General features: G+C 37.7%; 1 protein-coding gene across 3 annotated transcripts in view; it reads left to right on the plus strand.

The window, feature by feature from the left end:
• aak1b (AP2 associated kinase 1b) overlaps positions 1 to 9,704 on the plus strand; it is a 33,312-nt gene extending 23,608 nt beyond the window's left edge. For 2 of the 3 annotated variants that reach the window (XM_084047822.1, XM_084047823.1), the window contains exon 20: positions 8,278 to 9,704. In XM_084047822.1, the coding sequence (XP_083903948.1) occupies positions 8,278 to 8,993 (716 nt within the window). In that variant the 3' untranslated portion in view covers positions 8,994 to 9,704. Of the gene's footprint in view, positions 1 to 136; positions 2,259 to 8,277 lie in introns of those variants that run through there. The other variant, XM_084047824.1, reaches the window with a different exon arrangement.
• The last annotated feature ends 1,530 nt before the right edge of the window (positions 9,705 to 11,234 follow it).

The raw sequence follows: 11,234 nt of genomic DNA on the forward strand, positions 1-11,234 counted from the left end.
TTCCCCCCTCCTTCCACCCCCACCCCAACCTCCTTGATCCTTGCTGCTTGTCGTGACTCTTTGCTCGTTTGCTTTTCGTCCTTCTGTTTGCCTGGGTTTTTCCTGCCCCTCCTTGCCTTCCCTTCTGTCCGGCCAGTTTCAGGAAGCCACTCGCGCAGTAACAGCGGTGGCTCTGAGTCCAGCCTCCCCAGCTTGGCCCGTTCCCTGCAACTGGTGGACCAGCTCATCGACCTGTAGACGGCCCTATAGAAGCTGTAACACTGGATTATAGACCGGCATATAGCATAACAGCAATCAACACTGTTCTCATAACTATCTCCGACCTTGCAACTAGGGCTGTCACGATCATCACATTTTAGTTGACGATGAATTGTCATACCAATAACAATAATTTCATTGTGTTTTTGGAACATAGAAATAACATAGAAATAAAAAATACATTTCTGTTTGACTTTTAGTCTTTGTAAAGAAAGATTGTACAGGGCAGATAAGACAAATAAGTTAAATAATATACAAAGAATAGCCAAAACCAAGCCATATATTTAATAATTGTATATTATGTTATGAACATAAAGTATTAAATAGTGGAAATGGCTATCGGACAAGCTCACAACGCATCAAATTGCAACACGTTGTGAGGTTGTAGATCTGATATTTCTATTTTTTTAAATGTATGAAAATGTTTCAACAGAATCATTTATACAGATGAATGGAAACGATTCTGATGATTATTCAAAATTATTGCAATGAAGCGATAATGTAATAATTGTGACAGGCCTACTTGCAACCCCAGGCTAATACCCTCATACCAATTCCTGCAGTAGAATTGTCACAATCCTCTTCAGTGCTTTTTCATTCCTACCCTTTCTACAAATCTTGCATCTGGCTTCTCTTCATCACCCATCTATCCCACCCCATCGTGCTCACATCCTCTCTTTAAGACCTCTGTACATAAAGTGTTCCTATGGCAAAAGTGTGGCCAATGCACTAATATCATCCTTTACTAAGATTAACCATTACCTTCTCTAAATCAAGGCTGCGATCCAGTTGTCTCATCATCATTGCGTAGTGGCTAACCGCAAACTTGAAGAATATCATTGTTGCGATGTACTAGGCTAGGCATAGTTAGATGTGGTTGTAAGTATTATCATGTATACATACATTTGACACCTTTTGCTTTAAAAAAGAAATCGGTTCTCCTATGAATAATTTGCACATCATCAATTAGGTAAAACCTGGAACCATTCAACCATAGAAAAGTAAAGAAATGTTGGTCTCCAGCTGTAACAAATGTTTTTCAACTGGCTTAATTTGCACGGCAGTGTACATGTTGTGTCTGTCAGGGCTGCTGTTTGTATCTTACTCTATATTGTTATTGACTTTACTTAATAAGATGGATCAAATATCGTAGACAACTTAAACATACCATAAGTAAGACTGAAAAAAATTAATTATGATAATATGCCGTCGTTCAGTTACAGATTGATAGCATAAAAACAAAACACCACCTGCCTCACGTTTCCTTTTATCCGTTATGCATAATTTGCACCCCGTCGTACAATGGCGTCCCGTGCCGACAATAGCTGATCTACAAGCTCACAATGGGTTACGATGTGCAGTGCATTGTCAGCTTGTAGATCGGATATTTTTTACACGGGACGCCATCACACAAGTATAAATCAGGCTCTACTCCCATCAGACATTAAGAGTGGAAATGAGTGATCAACTCTGCTTGAAAGCTTGTAGGGATAACCTGCATATAAATAGTTTGAGAGACCCTGATTACAGAATTAATCAAGTGAATCACTGCCTGCCCTTTAAGAGGGGAAGGTTTGGCAATAATTTTTGTTTTTTTAAAGTGTAACAAATACTCATCAAATCCTTATCCTTTGAACCCATACATTACAATTACATTTAGCCGCTGCGACTTAGAGCTTGAATTGAATTTATATTACCGGTATGTCAGCACACAGCCAATATTGTTAGACAAGCAAGTCTAAAATGTCTAATTTTGTTATTAAATGACAACCAGTCATTTAGAGTTTATAACGATGCACCATATTGGTTGGAAATGCATGCAATGTCATGGAAATACTATGAATAGCCAACAGCCTGATAGGAACATGTTACAATTAATTATCTGTTATATGACAGTGTTGGGCAATTTACTCAGGAAGTGTAATAAATTACTCTTTAACTTATTTATCCTTTAAAAAGTAATAATATAACTTTACTTATTGCTTGGTTTCAAAAGTAATTAGTTGTTATATTGCTATAATACGTATGTGTGTGTATATATATATATATATATATATATATATATATATATATATATATATATATATATATATATATATATACCTAGTAAGTTATGCAGAGTTGCTTGGATTTGTATTTTTTTTTTTTGTAATTCATTACACTACTCGTTACTGGGGAAAGTAGTAATATTGCCCTAATATATTACTTAATAAGTTACTGCCCAACACTGGTTATATGTATTTAGACCATCCATCAGGTCAACATCCTTTGGCACTAAATCGGTAGACAAAATATAATAGAAGCATCTTAAATTAATCTAGTACCATATATTAGAGAACTCTTTTCATCCCTTTTTAGACTGCACCTTCTTGCACAGCCATTCCACATTGTGCATACTACATTCCTGTCATTTGTTTACTCTTAGATTATGTAAATATATATCTGCAGTCCCTGCAGGCTCTGATCCATTGACCATATGATTGGTTATTCTTGTGTATATATAAAAGTCATTGTCTGTTTTGTCTGTCATAAAGGTTTACTTGTGGGCAAAGTGATGAAAATGAAAAAAATCTATATATAATATAAATAAATTCATAGTTTCCTGTTAATAAATGTTAATATAAATAGAGTGTTAGAGAATGAATGTATGAAATACATATTAGTCTATAATAAAATTATGATAATATTATCATTGAAGAATATTGAATAATTCTATATATCTTATTCCTCCTTGTGAAACTGTGTTTAAGATTAGTTTTTTCTTCCCCCATATCATCTCAATAACTCAGAACAGCAAAGTATACAGTTGACAATCCTAGTCTTTGCCTAAATTTGGAGATTAGGTTTTGTGTTTTATCTCTAATTATTTTGTGGAAATTAAACGAGCCCATGTCATGTTGGTTTACAGCTACTGTATGTAGATTGCTGTAAGTTTTTATTTGTAAAAAAAAAAACATTTGATCGTTTACTACGCAACGGGAGCTCAGCCTGATGAAATAGTCCTGATTCGTTTCGTTGTCATTGTTCTACAGTGGCAAAACTACAATTTTGCTGAAATTGTGCTTTGTAAGCCTATGCTTTTCTTTACTGGTTTTAGCCATCACAGAACTCATATCAAAAAGCATGACAGTGTTGTTGAATGTTATGTTAATGAGTGTTTGTGTACAGTGTTATGATAAGTATGTATGGAGTAATTGCCGGAGTTGTCGGATGTGTTTTACAGTATCCTACTTGTGTTGTCCTTTGCTGCAAATATGGCAACAATGTGACGTTGTCATTAAAATCATATTTTGAAAGCACAGGCCCTCGAAATTCTCTCAGGTAGTAAGTTGCATCACAATCTCTGAGAATTTGACATATTGGCTTTATAGAGCTCCAGTCTTTGTTGTTTGGAAGTGTGTACATCGTAAAATCCTGTTAATGTAACTGAGAGTGTACTGTTGAACCCTTATGGGTCCATTTTGGTCCCATCTGTACTCTCGCAGAGTTATATTGGATTAACATTGAGGATTTTTACTGTGTACTAAAGTCATATTGAAGTTGACTTTACTTTGACTGTTACTGTAATGTTGACTGATACAACTTGTGAGGTTCTCTGAATGTGGAAATGACTTGCAAGCATGTTACAGTCTTCAGGGGCTGCATTGCCTTTGAAAACGTTGATTACAAGAGAGGGGGAGTCATTCACACTGGGCCCTTACTGAAGCAGAGAGTAAAGAAATACAAATTCTACTATAATATCGTACAGTATGTATAGTATAGTATAGGACTGCAGCCTTAAGTTGTACTGCAAGAAAGAAAGAAAATCTGCCTCATCTGCAGTAAAGTTAAAAGCAAGGATTGCAAGGCATCAAATCCAATGTTGTTACTCTTTTTTTTTTTTTTGTAAAATGTTTTCCCCATCTGCAGTTGCTTTGGGAAGTGTAACTCCAAGCAAATTTAACTTTTTGCACATTTTGATGTGCTAATTAACACTTTTGACAATTTGACACAAATGTATTTGTGTCACATGTGGGTGAAGTTCTCTATTTCAGAAGTGGACAAAAAATTAAAATAATAAATCATATACTAAATAATTACTATTTGTTTCCATATGGCTAAACTGCCACAGGGTCTGTGGTTAATGTTGTTTTTAAACTCTAACAAGAGTTATTAACTGTTTTACTACATCAGTCCGGTTGTGTATTCCATGCTAACGTAGTGTGCATTTTAATGGTGCTGATTTGTTTGCCTTTACTTTATTTTACTCACACATGTGGAATGAAAACTGTAATTTTATGGATGGCAATAACCAGTACTCCCCATTAGTGTTTCTTTATTTAATTACATTAACTGAGTGTTTTTTTTTTAAAGTATGGATTTGGTTTAATCACAAACAAACACAAAATCGCTGAGGAAGGGATATTTGGGATAGATCTCACCCAAAAACAGACAAAATAATTGTATAGCGCATGCAAAAAGCTAAAATTGTTATTTTCAAAAGCAACTGTTTCTCAGGCTTATGTAGATAACTGTATGTGCATCGGAAGGCTTGTGTTCTCATTCTTCTGCCTCCTAATCCTTTCCACTGTACAGCCCAGTCATTTGCAGTTACTGTTTGAACCTATGCAAACCCTCAATACTCTGCCGTACGGCGGTGACGCTCGCCAAAAATAGCCTATCTACAAGCTCAGCAACGCATTGTGTCAACGCATTGTGCGGTTGTGGATTGGCTATTTCCGGCGTGCGATACCGTCACACGAAGAAGTATATATTGGGCTTTAAGCTTAAACCCTGTAGGCACAAATGTGCTGTTGTGGAGGTTATGCCAAGCAGGTAGAATAGTCCTTATGTGTAACAGAAGCCCCTTATGTTCCCCATTGTTCTGCCAAAAGTAAAACGCTGTCAATTACCTGATACTTGAGTGTTTCGAGAAAAAGAAAAAAAATCTGTATGGCACCCAAACCTGCGTCCGAGCTGTGATATTGTGTGCTCCTTCTATTTTTGTGAGATGAATAAAAAAAAAGAATTTAAAAAGGGATGACAAATAAAATACAAATGTGAATGTTAACGCACTGTGAGTATTAATTGTACATTAGGATTTTATTATGGATTATCACTCACAGACATACACACACACGCCGGATATGTGTTGAATTCTGTACAGGCTGTCTTAAAAACAAAAGATTTAAACAATTGTTTCACAGCAGAATATCAATTTCCTTTTTTTTTTTTTTTTTACTACAGACATCCACAGAACATACCTCAATAGCTTCAGATTAAAAAATTAAATATTCTAATCCATTGTCGATCTCGGCTTTAATGGCCAGCCGGTGACATCAGTCTATGACATATCTATGACGTATAGGCTATGACTCCAAATGCCGTAAAAACACCATTATTCCCCCCACCTATTCTGGATGTTAACACAGTATGTGACCGAGTCCCAGAGCTACAGTGAAGGGGGAGGTCACAGATGGGGCTACATGGACAGCAGATAACAGTAATTCTAACAGGTAGGAACAGATATTGGCCCCATCATTCCTCTTTGTCTGTCTGTCTAGGCCAGTGGTTTTCAAACGTTTGTGCCCAAGGCACACCAAAATCTTAAGACACATATGTATTCATATTTTATATCCTTGCAAAGTAGCCTCTATAACGTGTTATTGCACTTATCACTCTGTAAACATTTATTATTTACTAATGCCAAATTAAAGTTGACAAACAACTATTAAAAAAAAATAATAATAATAATAATTCAGGAATTGATTTAAAATTTTGACAAATGACATCAAACCAGATGGGTCACAAATGCCTGATATGGTTATAATAAAAAATAACACTGCAGAGTGCATATCTCCACCAGGCTGGGTGGCCTACCCAAATCGTGGGTTGCAGCCGTCAGGACCTGAGGAAGCTGCGGGGCAAATAGCGTTTACTATGACATACTTCGGCATACTTTTGGCATTCGTAGCACCCCTATGGGCAGAAGTATACATGCTTTTGGATGTGCGCTCTGGAGAGGCCCCTCAACCTCTAACGAATCCAAGGAAAAGTACATTTGTAGGACTTACGTTTAAAGAGTTACAGGCTGGTATAACACCATCATCAGGCCTATTTGAAAAAGTTGGTTTGAGTGTCTTCCATGGTCTACTGGCAGTATGCACAAAGCGGTTTGCAAGATTAGCTCCATAATCACAGACATACACGCACACACACGGACAGGGGCAAACATCATATCCATACCCGGCCTTCAGTCTGGCAGAGATAATGTGTGCGGTTGTCAAAGAAAACCAAGGCGCACCTGACCTTGTCTTACAGCACACCAGTGTCAGTGCCTTGGCACACTGTTTGGGAACCACTGATCTAGGGAGGCTACTACCAATTTTATGTTCCATCCCAGCATGTGTGTGCAATCTTCTAAAGTATGAAAGGAATCTATTACAATACTTAAACAAGCTCTATTTTATACTTCGTCATATGACGGTGTCAGTCTATCAAGACTATGTGGCTACTTCTTCTATTTTTTTAAAGGTTTCGAAAACTTTCACCTATAATGACATGCCCAAAAGTGGGATGATGTGGTTAAATGGTGACATGCTGTTTGTAGTCTGAGAATGCACATGTTACATGTGATCACCTCAAGAGGGCGCCTGGGTGTCATGTGACATGTTGAGCTGTGTGGAATAAAGCTTGTATGCTGTAAAGTTAGTTTTTCTCCTGGAAATATATTTCCTCACATCTGTTTAGACACACCACTGTTGATGTTGCTTGAAATACCTTTTATCTGTATATTTTACTTTTTTTGTGTGTGTGTCTTTTCATCAGCATCTGTTCGTCCACATGAAGCCAACAATGGAAGCTTGCTTCAGTCAAATGCTTGCAGTCAAAATATAATATCCGCTCTATATACTGTGTATGTGTGTGTGTATATGCTACAGTATGATTGGAAAGCTAGTCAGATTGAAAAAGGTATGCACTCGTTTTCACCGATGGAGGTGTGGCGTCTGAAGGGGACTTGAGCCACGAGAGGCACCGCCAAGCGAGTCGCCATGCCGAACGTTGCGAAGTCACCTTCAACTGACTCAGCGCCGTCCGAGTTATGTCCCAATAGGGACAGAATCGTAAATCATCGCCCCCCTAGTCTCAGTACCTCCGAGACGTCAACACCGCCTCACGTGTGGTCATGGCCCTGCCCCTCCCGGGTGGAGAACTCGAAGAAAACGAGCACTCCTTTTTCAATCTGACTGGTTTTCCAATCATACTGTAACATATATAAAGGATGTCGTGACTTGTAAAGCACCACAACTGCAGCCATCATGTTTAGAATTTGCATCAAAGCCCTAATGATAATAAAAATGATACTTTATTTTGTAAACATGTATTTGTTAACACAGAACACTTGTTTTAATCCGTACGCTACAGCAGCCTATAACTAACGAGGAATACAAGAACGGTCGCCCCAAACCATGTATGGTGACGTCAGAAAGGTCGGCTGGGGGCGACCCGCAAAATATGTGGCTGACCGTGTTTTGGGGCGACCGCGTTTTGGGGAAACCGTTCCGGTTACCCTAACGAGGCATACGTTTGGCAAATTAGGAAGAATGATGTCAGACTCAGCGCTCCTTCCCGAAATAATAATGGTAACAACACAACACGTTCAACAATATGTAGCTATATGGCCTTGATATTAACATTTTTAACATCTTGCGGAGTGAGGTGGCTGTCTCAGTCATTGTTTGGCGACAAGGCACGGTTTATTCTGGTTCAAGAAATGCCATCAGTTCACGGAAGCCTTTCCCCTCGACAACGCTAATAGGCATAATCTTCATAATCTTCATCTTCATAATCTTCGGCTATCATCTTCACTGTCAAATCGACAGGAGCACGAGTTGAAAGTCTTCACAACCCCTATATATATATATATATATATATATATATATATATATATATATATTGGCAATCTTCTGGCAGCATTGATTTAACGTCTCTATATCATCTTTAATAATATCTACATTATATGTATTTTTTTCCCCACAGAACTGCAGATGGAGCCTAATAGTTGTAGTATCATTCTTGCAGCCGGGGCTATGACTTCTATGCAGACTCCGGAGAATTATGGGCAGAAGAGTGAGCAAAGGACCGAGGCCCCATGTGGAATATCGTCAGATGAGAGCACATCTCAACGGTCTCATGCAATGCCAGCTAAGCCATTCAAACCTGAACAGCTACCCAAACATCCCCCTACAAACAACCAAGTGATCTCTGATGTCTTCCAACTGGCTCCTTTCAAAGTGTCAGGAAAAGGCAACAATAGGAACGTGGTCACCGGCTCCCCAGTCTCCCATAAACCCAACGAGCCAGTAGATGTTTTCCTTCAGGCACCTTTTGGGAGGAGACTGGCATCTGCCATAGCCAGTGTTGCAGACACTCACCTGTCACAGTCTATGCACAATACAGAGTCCCCATGCCAGAATCATCCTGGTGAAAGAGGCCTCCCGCGCTCCATGTTAGCTGTTGCTACTTCTCAGTATTGCACCAGTCAGGCCCCTCCCGCGTATTTGCAATACCCAGAAACGCCTCTGCTCCAGCAGCCAGTGGCGGCGCACCGTGTGGTCTCCAGTATTGGACAGCAGGCAGCCATCGGGTCAGTAGCAGTAGGACCTCTGCACTCCTGGACCATAGGGGGAGGAGCGCTGGTAGACCCCTTCACTAGAGCACCCTTTCAACCAAGATGCTCTCAAGGCAAGCCTTAACCCCAAGTCCCCCAAATCAGTGTGTTCATTTTACTCTGTGAGTGTGTAAATGTAACCAAATGGACCCGCAGGGTTAACATGGAGGATTTTGCTGGTTACTTAAATAAGAAATAATTAACTATTACGCATTACGTCCCAATTTTCACTTGAAAATTGCTTATATTCTGTAAACAAGAGAGGTATGACACCCAACTTAAGAGTTATATACTGCAGACACTCTTCAATTATTATTTTACAGGTTTACTTCTGAGGAGTCCAGTATTATAGTTGTCTAGTTCTCTTTAAGCATATACAGTAATTAACTCATGTAATGAACTTGTTCTACCTCAGCTGTCTGACTTGCGTTCAGACTGAACACATTAGTGCACCATTACAGCACTTTATAAGGAGTCATGCTATTCATGATCATGGAAGTGCATTAAAGATGGTCTTGATTAGTGGATTCATCATTTTAGAATGCTAGCTGCCGTCGTTACAAATAGTGTTCAGCAATTATTTAGTGAATACTGGAAGATAATTCCTTCCTCAGCTTTTTATAAACTCAATATTTTGTGTTTACAATATTTTGCCTGATATCAGACTGATTGTCAATCCTCATGAGATCACAATGCAATGAACAAAGATCAGTTAAAAATATATAATTCAAATAATAAAACAAAAGTGAACTTTTAGTTTTAAACAAACTGTGTATTTTCAGTCAATCAGTGTATTTGCCCCATGTTTACACCACACAGAACAAGTAGAAAATACTTCCTATAAGGAATTACAGGATGTATTCACAGTCAAAACAATACAACTTTCAATACAATAATGAAACAATACAGCATACTTATACATAGAAACAAAAACAATTTGCCCATAGATGTAGTTCACAAATTATTAATAACTGGAAAAGTGTTCCTTTGGCACAACTTACCACAGTGTTGGGTAAGTTGATCATGCAATAAAGCTATGTTCCCATTCTATAATCGAAAATGTATATACATATTTTTTTACGAAAAGCACAGCCTTTCTGTCTTCTCATAAAATATAGGCTATGTATGAAATAAGAAAGCCATGTGGTGTACACATTGTTTGAGACATACAGTAGCGTATATATTTTTATAAATATTTAATATACAGTAGGGCCAACAAACCCAGTTCGTCTTACCCCATAGCCACAGTGAGAACTAGCAGTAGCAGTACAGACTAAATATCACATTTCAGCCATAACCTCAAGTTGTAACTTGCATTTTTTCACTACCAGATGTGTGATACCACGTTACAATGATCTACTCCCCCTCTGACTCTGGGCTCATTATATGAGCTCAATAAAATCACTTCACATGACAAAAAGAAACACAATTTTGGCTCTAGTTCATTCATGATGTACACTATATGATCCAAACCATCACTTGTCTGCTATAATACTTTTACGATCCACCTGGTACTACGTACTGCATTTAGTTTTTGGATTTCTTTAACCCTTCCATTGTGTTAGGGTCATTTTTGACCTGTTTTCAAGTTTAAATAGGTAAAAAGTACCCTTTACATTTCTTTATTGGAACAAGGCTTCATGATATCCTCAGAAACAGCTATTTTAACGTAACAAAATTAATTACCACCGTTTTAGTTCATTCTGATGGTCTCTATTCAAAAATTTGACCCGGCACAGAAGTGTGGCTCAATTCCCCCCAAATTGTCAATATTCAATGTTTACATGTTTGAGAGTGAGACAAACTTGTCCTCAATTGCATTTGCTATTAGGAGTAAAATAAAGTTTGGGTTTATGAAAAATAAATGACTTTTTACCTTCTATGGTATACGGATACATTTTGTCCCTTTTACCAGAGGTGTCACTATTTTTAATAATATGAAAAAATGTTAAAGTTAAAAAACTAAAACAATTATTAAAAAAAAAAGTGTGTTCTAATATTAGTCTATTATAGCTAGATAACATCATTATCCATTGTCTTCATTATCGGAAATGTAATATAAAACGAGATGTATTGAAAGATGAAACCCTAACCCTAACCCAAAATAATATTTTACAAAGTGTTTACATGGATATTAATGCATAACAAGTCAGCTATGAGGTGGGAGAAAAAAATAAATGAAAATATATATATATTTTTTGTTAAATCACTCAAATTTGAACCGCTAACACCAAAAGTGTATGCAGGTTTCTAACACAATGCAAGGGTTAAACATGCTCATCTTACCAAAATGTGTGGAGATGAGCCACCCCATGTTTAAAGGGGA

The sequence above is a fragment of the Gymnoscopelus microlampas genome (assembly GCF_963454915.1).
Source record: "Gymnoscopelus microlampas genome assembly, chromosome: 21".
NCBI lineage: Eukaryota > Metazoa > Chordata > Actinopteri > Myctophiformes > Myctophidae > Gymnoscopelus > Gymnoscopelus microlampas.